Source organism: Elephantulus edwardii, unplaced genomic scaffold (assembly GCF_000299155.1).
Source record: "Elephantulus edwardii isolate Elephantulus edwardi_28Jun2011 unplaced genomic scaffold, EleEdw1.0 scaffold00234, whole genome shotgun sequence".
Lineage (NCBI taxonomy): Eukaryota > Metazoa > Chordata > Mammalia > Macroscelidea > Macroscelididae > Elephantulus > Elephantulus edwardii.
In genome coordinates this window covers 47,750-61,347 of record NW_006399984.1, presented here as the reverse complement: position 1 = coordinate 61,347, position 13,598 = coordinate 47,750, and the positions used below count along the sequence as shown (strand labels likewise).

Here is a 13,598-nt window from a genome sequence, read left to right as displayed (position 1 = left end):
TGTATATGTATATGTATATATTTGTTGTTATTGTTATATGCTGTTGAGTCACCTGCGACCCTATATACAACTGCCCTAAACCCTGCTCTATCCTATACCAGTCTTATTGTCTCTGACACACCTAGCCCCATTACCCCAGTCACTGAATCAATCCATCTCATCAAGGATCTTCCTCTTCTGCACTGTCCATCCATCCTCCCAAGCATGATGTTCCTCTCCAAGAACTTACCCCGCCTTGCAACATGTCCAAATTTGTCAGATAAAGCTTCAGAATCATTGCCTCCAAGGATCAGCCTGCCTTCACACCAGGACGAATTTGTTTGTTCTCCTAGCAGTCCATGGTATATTCAATACTCCTCCAGCACCACGGCACAAAGGCATCAGTTCTCCTTCTTTCATCCCTAGTCATTGTCCATCTTTCTGATGCATAGCAAGTAATTGCAAAGACCATGGCCTGTATCAGGTGCACCATAGTCTCCAGACTGACATCATTACTCTTCAGTACTTTGTAGAGGTCTCTGACAGCAGATTTCCTGATGCAGTTAATCTTTTAATTTCCTGACTGATGGTGCCAAGATTGTAGAGTCAAGCAAACTGAAGATGTTAACAATCTCAGTCTCTTCACCATCCACCATGATGTTGCCAGTTGTCCCAGTGGTGACAATCTTTGTTTTCTTCATTTTGAGCTTCAATCCATATTGAAGGCTGCAGTCCTTGATCCTCTGCAGCAATGGCTTCAGGTCCTCCTCACTTTAAGCAATCTGGGTTGTGTCATCTGCATAATGCAGATTGTTGATGAGTCTACTTCCAATCCTGATGCCACATTTCTCCTCAGAGAGCCCAGCCCCCTGGATAATCTGTCCACATATAGATTGAAAAGATATGGCATAGCGATAGGACACATCCTTGACTCACAACCTTCCCAATTTTAAACCATGCAGTGTTTCTTTGCTCTGTTCTGATGGCTGCCTCCTGGTCCATGTATAGGTTTCACATAAGCATAATCAAGTATTCTGGGATTCCCATTCTTCTCCATGTTAGCTACAATTTGTTGTGATCCAAACAGTTAAAAGCCTTTGCATAGTCAATGAAACACAGATAGACATTCCTCTGGTACTCTTTGTTTTCAGCCAAGATCCATCTGACATTAACTATAATCCCTGATATGATTAATGCTATGAATCTTAAAATAGGGCTTTTAAAAGGATTAGAGACAGGAATAAATATCACTGAGAGTTAAGGTATACCTGACCCATTTCACAGTGTTTTCAATTTCCTTATATGTATGTGAAGAAAGCTCTGGTGGCTTAGTGGATAAACAATTATGTTTCCAACTCAAAGACACTCAAAGATTTAGACACACCAGATGCTCCTCAGGAGAAAGATGGGCAACATTCTCCTATTCAATTCACCTCTGAAAACCTGATACATATAACAACTATCTATTGATCAATCAATTGATCAATAGATAGTTGTTATGTGCTGTTGAGTAATAAACAACCCATGGGTGACCTTTCAACAGGTTTGTCACTGTAGAGAAATCCAGTTGAATTTGTATGTATGTCTTGTATCCTGCCACTTTTCTGAATTGATCAACTATGTCCAGTAGTTTTCTTGCTGAGTCTTTAGGGTTTTCTAAGTATACTATCATGTCATCTGCATAGAGGGATAATTTTACTTCCTCTTTGCCACTTTGTATACTTCTTTTTTCTTTCTGTTGTCTTATTGCGATTGCTAAGGCTTCCAATACAATATTGAATAGGAGAGGTGATAGTGGGCATCTTTGCCTAATCCTGCTCTCAAAGAGAATTTCCTTAATCTCTCTCCATTGAGAACAATGTTGGCTCTTGGGGTTGCATATATACTTTTTACTATGTTGAAATTTCCTTCTATTCCTATTTTGTTGAGTGTTTTAATCAGGAAATAGTGTTGAATTTTGTCAAAGGCCTTTTCTGCATCAGTTGATAGAGTCATGTGGTTCTCGTTCTTTGCTTTGTTAATGTGATGAATTACACTGACTGTTGTTCTGATTTTGAACCATCCTTGCATACCTGTCATGAATCCCATTTGGTCATGGTGAATTTTTTTTATTTATCTTTTTATTCTATTGGCCAGGATTTTATTCAGGATTTTTGCATCTCTGTTCATGAGAGATATTGGCCTATAGTTTTCTATTTTGGTGTTGTCTTTACCTGACTTTGGAATCAAGAACATATTTGGTTCATAGAATGAATCTGGGAGAATTCCATCTTTATCTATTCTTTGAAATACTTTATGTAGAATTGGTGACCCTTCTTTTCTGAATGTTTGTTAAAATTTACTTGTAAAAATACCTGGACCAAAGCTTTTGTTGTTGTTTTTGTTGGAAGTTGTTTTATTCCCTGTTCAATTTCTTCTTTTCTAATGGGTCTGTTCAGGTGTTCTATTTCTGTCTGTGTAAGCTTAGATATGTTGTGGCTTTCTAAGTATTTGTTCATATCCTCTAGGTTTTCATATTTGCTTGAATATTATTTTTCATAATATTCCATTATTAACTTTTTTCTTTTAATTGGTTCTGTTGTGACAATGTCCCTTTCATCTCTTATTCATATTATTTCTATCTTTTCTTTCTTTCCCTTTGTTAGTTTTGCTAGTGGTTTGTCAATTTTATTGAGCTTTTCAAAGAACCAACTCCCAGTTTTGTTGATCATTTCAACTGTTTTTCTGTTTTATATTTCATTTATTTCTGCCCTAATTTTTATCATTTCAGTTTTCTTAAAGGGTGTCGGGTTTTCTTGCTGTTCTTTTTCAATTTGCTGGAGATATTGGGTTAGAGAGTCAATAGTCTGTTTTTCCTGTCTTTTGATGTGTTTGCTTATTGCTATAAATTGACCTCTAATTACTGCTTTGACTGTTTCCCAGACATTTTCATAAGTGGTGTTTTCATTGTCACTTGTTTCAAGAAACTTTTTAATTTCATTTTTTATGTCTTCTATTACCCACTTGTGTTCAAGCAAGATGTTGTTCAGCTTCCAAATATATGGTTTTTATCCTTTATCCTCTTGTTATTAATGTCTAATTTTGTAGCATTGGCGTCTGAGATGATGCTTTGTATTATTTCTATGTTGTTTAATTTATTGATGCTTGCATTGTGTCCAAAAATGTGATCTATTTGGAGAACATTCCATGCACATTGGAGAAGAAGGTATACTGCACATTTTGGAGGAGCATTAGGGGAGAGGAGAGAGAAAGAGAAAGAGAGAGAGAGAGAGAGAGAGGTGTGATCAAGTTGGTTTATTGTGTGGTTTAATTCTTCAGGATCTTTGTTGATTTTTTGGTAGTTCTATCTTTTCTTGAGAGTGGTGTATTGAAGTATTTTACTACTGGAGTGGTGTTGTCCATTTATTTTTGAATTTCTTTTTAATGTTTCTTATATTTTGCAGCTCTACAATTTGGTGCATAGATATTTATTACTGTTATATCCTCTTGTTCTATTGACCCTTTATGCATTCCTTGTTTTTTGTGATGGTTTCTTCATTGAAATATATTCTATCAGAGGTTAATATCACTATTCCTGCTTTTTCTGGTTGCAATTTGCTTGGTATATTTTTTCCACCTTTTTATTTTTAACTTTTTTTTTATCTTCACTTTTCAGGTGAGTGTATTGTAGACAGCATATGAGTTTTAGTTTTTTATCCAATGTGCTAGTCTTTTTCTCCTCAGTGCTGCATTTAAATCATTCACATTTACTGTAATTATTGAGAAGCAAGGATTTATTGCTATCATTTTGTTGAGTTCTTTTTAAAGTTGTTGCCTGATGACACAGTAGGATTCTGCAAGATGAATGCTCTTGTTCTGGGTTGTTTGTAGTGTGTAATGTTGATGTTTTTGTTGTTTGTTTCTTTTAAGACTCTTGTTTAATGTCAACAAGGCCTGGGTGGGGGTCTTGTATTTAAGGTGAGCCCCTTGTGTCCATTTTGGAGACTTGGTGATGCAGCAGGACTTCTCAAGAGGAGAACGCTTGTTCTGAGTTGTCTGCCTGTGAGAGAATATTTAAAGTCATATGTTTGTGGTATTTCTGCTAAAGTAGTATTAGATAAGTTTGCTCTGTCCTTCCAACCTGCCCTTTGAAACTGTCTGTTCATCTCTTTTACTTCAGTATGTTTCCCTTACATTTGGCTTCCCGAAGTTCCGGTGCAATCTTTAGAGTCTCCTCTGAGAGTCTCCTCTGACATTCATTTCTACGTTTTCTTTCTCCTCCACTTTTGTAATCACCTTTTGCTTTCTTGATGGATGATATCCTTGATATCCCACAACTCATCTTGTCTTATATCACTGGTGTTCAGTGCCTCAAACCCATTCTTAAGATGATCATAAAATTCTGATGAAATTGATTCAAGATCATATCTTGGTTCTTGTGGACTTATTTTCATTTTCTTCAGCCTCAATTTGAACTTGCATATGAGTAATTGATGATCTGGCCTAGTTTTAACTACTGATATTGAGCATCTCCAATGATAGCTTTAACAAATGTCAATCTGACTCATATGCTACCTACTGGGTGTAATCCAGTTGTCATATATTGTATCTTTTAGAAAAAGTATTTGCAATGCATAAATCATTGTAAATACAAAATTCACTCACTCTATTTCCAGCGTTATTTCTCTCACCAAGCCCATATTTTCCCACTACTATTCCTTCTTCATTGTTTCCTACTTTTGCATTCCAGTGAACAATTATCATCAAGTCTATTGATGCTTTATTGACTATGCAAAGGCTTAAAGTCAAAAGCCTGTGTAGATCATGACAAGTTCTGGCTGATATTGAGTAGAATTGGAATCCCTGATCTGGACTAGGATGCTGTTATCCAAACACAGTAGGGGAGCACTACAAGGTTTGGAATTGGGAAAAGAGTGTGTCAGGGATGTATTCTGTCTCCATTCCTGTTCAATATATATGCTGAGCAAATTATCTGAGAAGCTAGACTTTATGAAGAGGAATGTGACATCAGGTTTGGAGTGAGACTCATCAATAACCTGTGTTATGCAGGTGACACAACCTTGCATGCTGAAAGTGAGGAAGGTTTGAAGCACTTGTTGCAGAAGATCAAGGAATGCAGCCTTCAGTATGGATTGTCTCAATATCAAGAAAACAAAGATTCTTGCCACTGGACCGACCAATAGGCAGTGTCATGATGGTTGGAGAGAAGATGAAACTATCAACAACTTCATCTTGCTTGGATCCACAATTAACACTCTTGGCACAAGCAGTCAGGTAATAAGGAGATGCATTGCAATGGGAAAATCTGCAGTTAGGGACTTTTCCAAATTATTGAGGAGGAGTAAGTAATGTCATTTTGAGGACTAAGGGCTTCTGGTTCAGGCCATGGTCTTTCCATTTATTAGCTATGTGTCTGAGACCTGAACAATGAATAAGGATGACGGAAAAAGAATTGATGCCTTTGAATGTGGTGCTGAAGAAAACAAATAGATATGTCTTGGAGATGGTGCAGTCAAAGTGCTTTTTGGAGACAGGAATGATGAGGCTTTGCCTCACATACTTTGGCCATATTGCTAGGATTCCTTGGAAAGGGACATAAGAAGAGTAAGATGGTCAACCAGGTCAAGGTGACTGCTGCAATGGGTTCTTCTGTGTCAGGAAGTATGAAAATGGTGCAAAATAGGACTGGTTTCAGATCTTTGGTTCATGGGGTCATTATGAGTCTTACTTGACTTGAGGGCACCTAACAACAACAACAACAACAGTATGAGACAATTATGAAATTAAGCATGATTTTCTCAGTAATTGATCTTTCCTGATGTTGTGTCCAAAGTGAATGAGACAAAACCCCTCCATCTCTGATTCTTGGGAACAATCTGGTTATACATCCTCCATTACAGATTTAATTAATTTGATATTTTCGGCAGTACCATATTTCAGATGTTAGTTCTTACTTGATCTCTCCATTTCATTTTCAAGCTCTTGCATGCATATTTTGCTATTGTTGTTGTTATGTGCCGAGCCACTTGAGACTCATAGCAACTTTATGTACAATAGCCCTGAAACCTGCTCTATCCTGTGCCAGTCTTATTGTCTCTGACACACCTACCCCCATTACCCCAGTAACTGAATCAATCCATCTCACTGAGCATCTTCCTCTCTTACACTGTCCCTCCACCTTTCCAAGTATGACGTCCCTCTCCAAATACTTGTCCTTATTTGCAACATGTCCAAAGTATGTCAGACAAAACTTCAGAATCCTTGCCTCCAAGGAGCATCCTGTTTTCACCCTCTCTAGTACAAACTTATATGTTCTCCTGGCAGTCCATGGTATAGTTGGCACTTTTCTCCGGCACCACAGCTCAAAGGCATCAATTCTCTTTCTTTCATCCCTAGTCATTTTCCAGGTTCCTGATGCATAGCAATAAATTGTGAAGCCTATGGCGGCCTGGACCAGGAACACCTTAGTTTCCAGACTGACACAGTTGCTCTTCAGTAGCCTGCAGAGTTCCTTGACAGTTGACTTTGCCAATACAATTAATCTTTTTATTTCCTGGTTTCTGATACCAAGAGTGTTGATTGTGGAGAAACAATCTCAATCTCTTCACCATCTGTCATGATGTTGCCAATTGGCCCAGTGGTGAGAATCCTTGTTTTCTTGATGGTGAGCTTCAATTCATATTAACGACTGCAGTTCTTGACCTTCTGCAGCAAGCGCTTCAGGTCCTCCTTAGTTTCAGCAAGCAGGGTTGTGTCATCTGCATAATGTAGATTGTTGATGAGTCATCCTCCATTTCTGATGCTACATTCCTGCTGTTAACAATCTCAAGCTCATCACAGTCTCAATCCCTTCACATCCATCCTGATGCTGCTGATTGACCCAGAGGTGTAAATATTTGTTTTCTTGACGTTGAGCTTCAATCCATATTGAAGACTGCAGTCCTTGACCTTCTTCAGCAAGCGCTTCAGGTCCTCCTTAGTTTCAGCAAGCGGGTTGTGTCATCTGCATAACACAGATTGTTGATGAGTCATCCTCCAATCCTGATGCCACATTCCTCCTCACAGAGCCCAGCCTCCTGGATGAATAAGTCACTAGTCAAACAAATTCTATCATGTGATTGCCAGTCTCACTTCTATCACCAAAGTAATATTTTCTGATTTTTGCATTTGAATCACCAGTGATTATTAATGAATCTTAATTTCATGTTTGATCAGATTTAGATTGTAGAAGCTTTTATCAATTTCTTTACCTTTGATTTTGTTGTTGGTGATGTTATGTGCCATTGAGTTGACTGCAACTCAAAGCAACACTATGAACAGTAGCTTTGAACCTTGCTCTATCCTGGACTAATCTCACTGTCTCCAACATACCTACCCACACTACCTCAATTACTATGTTAATCCTCTCATTCAGGGTCTTCCTCTCCTGTGCTGACCTTCCACCCTTTCAAGCATAACATCCTTCTCCAAGGACTGGTACCTCCAGGCAACATGCTAAGTAAGGGAGATGGAGTTTCAAAATCCTTGCCTCTAAGGAACAACCTGATTTCACCATCTCTAGGATAGACGTGTTTTTTTCCCTTATCAGCCCATTGCATGTTCAATTCTCTTTTCCATCACCACAACTCAAAGGCATCACTTCTATGTGTATAATCCTTTGTCACTGTTCAGCTTTCTGATGCATAGCAAGTAACTGCAAAGACTATGGCTTGGACCCGGTGCACCTTAGTCTCCAGGCTTACATTGTTACTCTTCAACAGTCTCAGTCTGGAGAAATACTTGACTGAAGACTTTCCCAGTGCAATTCTTCTTTTGAGTTCATGACTTCTGGTGCCCAACTGCTGGAAAGTTGATTGAGGATCCGAGTAAGATGAAATTGTTAACAGTTTCAATCTCTTCATCTCTTGTGATTCTGTCAATTGCTCCAATGGTGAAAATATCCGTTTTCTTGATGTTGAGATGCAATTCATATTGAAGATCGCAGTCCTTGACCTTATGCAGCAAATGCTTCAGGTCCTCTTTTGTTCTGGCAAGCAAGGTTGTATGATCTGCTTAATGCAGATTTTTGATGAGTCTTCCTCAAATCCTGATGCCACATTCCTCCTCATAAAGTACAGCCTCCCAAATGATCTCTTCTATATATAAATTAAAAAGGTATCGAGAAAGGACATGTCCTTGATGCACTGCTTTCCTGATTTTTGAACCATGCCGTATTTCCTTGGTCTGTTTTGATGACTGCTTCCTAGTCGAAGTGTAGGTTTCACACGAGTACAATCAAATGTTCTGGGATTCCCTTTCTTCTCAATATTAGCCATAATTTGTTGTGATCCACACAGTCAAATGCTTTTGCACAGTAATAAAATAAAAATAGTTATTTTTTGTGTTCTTTGCTTTCAGCCAAGATCAAATTGACATTGTTAACAATGTCCCTAGTGCCACTGCCTTTTCTAAATGCAGACTGTATTTCTGGAAATTCTCAGTTGATATATTATTCCAGTAATTTTTCTTCATAATTTTCAACAGTATTTTGCTTGTGTGTGATATTAATGATATTGTTTGATAATTTCCACACTCTGTTGAATCGCCTTTTTTTTAAATGGGAATAAAACCTTTGGCTTTAACAGTGTGTAAATTTGTATAAACAGGTATTTCTCTTTACATATAGATATTATCCTATTAATGACAGTATATTGGTTCAGGATAGAACTTGAAATATTCTTTTTGAGAATTAATTCAGTGTCATTTCTTTCCAATTTATTATCCCTATCATAGTAGCCTCTGTGATTATCTGATTCAAAATGACTGATACCAGTATATTTCTGATCATTAATGTCTAGAATAGAGAGCTCTAGTGACCTAGTGGTAAGAAGCTTCACTGCGATAGCAAAGACATGTGGTTTCAATACATCAGCTGTTTTGTGGAAGAAGGATGGGTAGTCTCCTCCCTTGTGATTTACTGCCTCTAAAAACTCACTGGATTGCCAGCTATGGGCTGGTTCTTACTCAATGGGACACAACAACAACAACAGCAGCAAATATAAGATAATTATCTCTGTGGGTTTCTCATTTCATATCTGACAATTATTAGTTTCCACAGATTTGCACTGTGCATTCATGTCACAACTACTAATAGATGCTTACAGCTGTTTTATTTCTTATTTTGAGTCATACCACATCAGCAAATTAGTCTTTCATTTAATGAAAATATTTTTCCATGTCATTATCTTAAGGTATTCTCCACTTTGAGGAGACAAATCTTCCCCTGCCATCCTTTCCAATCCAACTTCATCTTCTGACTCTGTGGTATTAGTCAACATGTCTTGGAAAGGGTGCAGCCAGAGTGGTCCTTGTAGGCAAGAATGATGAAGCTTCACTTCACATACTTTGGACATGTTGCTAAGAGAGACTATTCCTTGGAGGGGGAAATAATGCTAGGAAGGGTGGAGGATTGGCGAAGGAGTGGAAAACCCTCAACCAGGTAGACTGACATGGTAACTGCCACAATGGGCTCTTGTATGTCATGAAGTGTGAGGATGGCATAGGATAGAAGAAGATTTGGAGATTTTGTTCATAGGGTCTCTATGAGTTTACTCGACTCAACAGCACCTAACAACAACATTCATAAAATGGTCAATGGCCCATTATTTCAGAAATAAATGGCCAGGTCTGCTTTCTATTTGAAATGCCAGTGGCATAGTTCTAACATCCTCGTAACATGTTGGCCATCAAAGTAAGATAAACTGACAAATGCACTGTGGGGAAGGAACTATAGTATAATTTAAGGAGTTCTCTTGCTTGGACTACCAAAGCCTAAGAGATCTTTCTCATATGCTGTCTGGCTTAGATTACAGACTTGCATCACTCATCAACATCACAGCAGTGTTTTTAGTTTCTTAATGATAATTTGATTATTTCATATCCTCAGAAGAGGGGACAGTTGACTTCCAGAGAAGAATGAATAGAGTAAAATAGTCTCAGTTCAGTGCATAGTTGTACAAAAGGATTTTAACACCTGAATTATAATCTTCAAAGACATCTGTACTTCTTTTTCTATTGCAATGACTTATAATCATAATACCTAAATGAAATATGAAATGTTGTCTTTTTTCTGATCTCCTATATGAAATTTCTTAAATGAAGAGAGTGAAATATCTGAACTACATTTTAACCTCCAAAATTACTTTTTTAAATGTGCAATTTCTTATAATATATGTCATCTAATTGTTAGACATAATTTTACACTGGGTTTAGATATGAAAATCAAATTTATTGGCATGTTAATTGTCTAATAATATTTACTTTCTTCCAATTAGGTGGATGCTCATGGAAATATTCTCTTAACATCTCTGGAGGTTCATAATGAAATGAACGAGATCACAGGCAGTGTTGGTGATACGAGGAATTCAGCAATATCCTTTGACAACTCAGGAATCCAGTACAGGAAGCAAAGCATGCCTCGGGAAGGCCATGGGCGACACATGGGGGACAGAAACATCCCGCACAAGAAGACTCATCTACGGAGGAGGTCTTCACAGCTCAAAATAAAAATCCCTGATCTAACCGATGTGAATGCAATAGACAGATGGTCCAGGATCGTATTTCCGTTCACTTTTTCTCTTTTCAACTTAGTTTACTGGCTGTACTATGTTAACTGAGTGACTGTACTTGATTTTTCAAAGACTTCATTTAACACTGAGTGAAATATTACTCTGCCTGTCAAGTTTTTATACCTGTACAGACACACACACATACACACACACACACACATACACACATACACACACACTTGTATATATGTGTGAACTTTCTCAGCATATATATAAAATACACTTGAATATGAGGATGTATGTGTATACGTTTATACACACTGGTGTAAATTCCCATTTGTGTGAAACAGATACACATACATATATACATTTTGCAGCTATGGACACTTAAGACAGAATGCATACTGAAGAAAGTCTTATTTTTTGTTTGTTTTTTTAACTGAAAGGGACAAGTATCCTCTAAATATAATGCCTTTGGAATGAGGGTGAGAAACACAATATCATCTTAAAATGTATCTTTTTTAATCATAAATTATATATTTTAGTTTAAAATTCAGAAATTCTTTATCACCAAAAGCTTATACAATGTTATTCCTGATTTAAAATTAGTTATTAATTTTATATCCTCTCTTTCCATTTACGAAGCAGAGAATTTTTGCTTTTTTTGGTGAAGTAGTTTATTTTTATCAAGCATATGTTTTCTGTGATCACTTATTAGATAAAGTGAGCTATTGGCTTTTTTTGTTTGAAACATAGATAGATCTCATGTTGCTTTTCGAAAATTCACCTTATGAGAATTCATCAGGAGTTAATGACATCTCATTTTAACTACTTTAATATACAGTGTGGGTTTTTTGTTTTTTTTTTGCTCACTTGGAGTGAGTTCCATTTACCTCTTATCTGGGGAAAATGGTAGCACATTTTAACAATATTTAGATGACTGCAGTCACAGGAAATGTGCTCTTCATAATATGGATATCTAGGCCTAATATCTAATGGAATAGGAATCTGTCTCAGGTTACTTGTTACTCTAAGATAAAATCATGTAGGATGATTTCCCCCCCTTGCATTTACTTTATGAAGCATTCTTATAACATTATATGTTACTAGAAAATATATTTGCATAATATACACATATGTATATTTAATAAGATTTTTCCCCCTTATGCTTGCTCTCATGGCAGCATGAAATGTCATAGTTTTCTTTATGTGGCCGAATTACTTTCTATTAGATAGAGTTAAGATTGAAACAAATACATTTACATTATTCCATACATGCTATGAGCTGGCATCTTCTTGATGCTACTTAACCTAACCTAGTCTAATTCAGTTTCCAAAACCAAATAACATCATCATGCCTTTATTTCTATGTCTGTATCATGCCATAAGCACATCTAATTCTGCCTAGACTAATTAGGATGCTATAAGAGCATGACCAATGTGCATAATTCATCACCCACTGTCCATGATCATGCTCCCTGAGGCAAAACAGAACCAAGAAAACAACTCATGTTTGATTCTTTCTGATCCACAGCTCATCAGTATTTTTAAAGCTCATAGAAACAAGACAAGGTGCACTGGTTTCATAGATGCAACTTTAACCTACTATTTAGATGAGATCTTTCTAACGAGACAAAAAAGAGATGATATATTTTTTTGTAAACAATATTTCTACCACAGGCATCCAGAGACTGAAATGACTACAGTTGTGCAAACAGGTGCCATGGTGATGTAAAAATTTGGAGAGAAAAAGGTTACATTTGCAGGAAAGAACTGCTAAATTTATATATTATCCCCAAAGGTCCCATATATCACACCTCCTCTATTCTATCAAAAGCGAATTACAGAATGTAGGAAGAAACACTAGGCAGGTGCTATTCTTTTAAAGATGCAGGTGTATATGGCCATCATGACCAGAATACCATTAATTTTGTTTTTTGTAATAATGATAAGCTTTTATTTGTAAAAAGTCTAATAATTTAAGACACCTATTAGGCTAAATATTATCCACACAGTATCCTTTCCCTGCTTTGATTCCTATCTGATATTTTCCATGTCTTTCTAACCTTGATTTAATTTCTTTGCTGGATACTAACCATTGATTTGATGTTCTTTGGCTTTTCTCAGGCCGTTTTTCTCTTGGGTAACATGAGATCCTAAAAGTTGAACCAATGGGGGAAACCTTGTACGTGGCCTTATTATTGTTAATATGTTAAAGAAAAACAGACATTTGTGAAGACCTTTTCCCTTTCAATACATCAGATATCCTTTTCTGTATCCAGTGAGTCAAAGTATGAGCTTCACTTGCAAAAGAAGGACTACAAAATGCAAATGAACATGGAAAAAAGTAGAAAACTTATTGTCCAAGTTTATACAAGTAAGAACTAAAATGATTATTTTTTTGGAAGAAAAGTGACTAAAAACCTTTTTTGATGTGTAGTTGAGGTACCCAAATATTAAAGGCAAAGAGCCCATGGGGACTCAGAAGAGCTACAGTTCTACTTTCCAAGGTTTTTTGGTTATAAATTTGCATGGTTTAATCATAACAACTTTTGAGCTTTTTATATGCATTTGGCACCAAGACTGGGATCCACAACTTTGTAGACACTGCGATGAAATTAACATAATAGCTATACTATAAATAGTGTTTGTAACTACACACATACAGGCACACACATGCACACACAAAAAATATGCACACATATTCTGTATGAAAAAAAAAACCAAAAAAAAACCCCTTTTTTAGATCCTTGAGTGTGTGTGTTTGTTTTACTCAATTTGAGAAGATTACTTTTCATGTAATGTTATTTTCTAGCTTCTCCATTTATATAAGTTGTGAGCAGTATTGAGAAGCAGAGTATCTGACTATGCTAATCAGAAAATTAAATTTGGTTCCACGTTCTGTTCAAATAACTTCTCATTACTTCACAGTAGTTACTCTAGCCAGGCAATGAGCTATACTGATAAGTTCTGAAACTTGACAATGATATTAAGATGAAGTGACTGTTTTCCACATGTGAAATACTTGAGTAAGGAGAGAAAGATTTAATTTGGAATATAATGAGATTTTAT

The 13,598-nt window shown here is 36.6% G+C and overlaps 1 protein-coding gene across 2 annotated transcripts in view; it reads left to right on the top strand.

The window, feature by feature from the left end:
• The window catches only part of GABRB3 (gamma-aminobutyric acid (GABA) A receptor, beta 3), a 484,556-nt gene extending 473,326 nt beyond the window's left edge, over positions 1-11,230 (top strand). The window contains exons 9-10 of one of the 2 annotated variants that reach the window (XM_006898585.1): positions 5,601-5,606; positions 10,293-10,634. In XM_006898585.1, the coding sequence (XP_006898647.1) occupies positions 5,601-5,606; positions 10,293-10,634 (348 nt within the window). Of the gene's footprint in view, positions 1-5,600; positions 5,607-10,292 lie in introns of both variants that reach the window. The other variant, XM_006898584.1, reaches the window with a different exon arrangement.
• Positions 11,231-13,598: the final 2,368 nt, after the last annotated feature.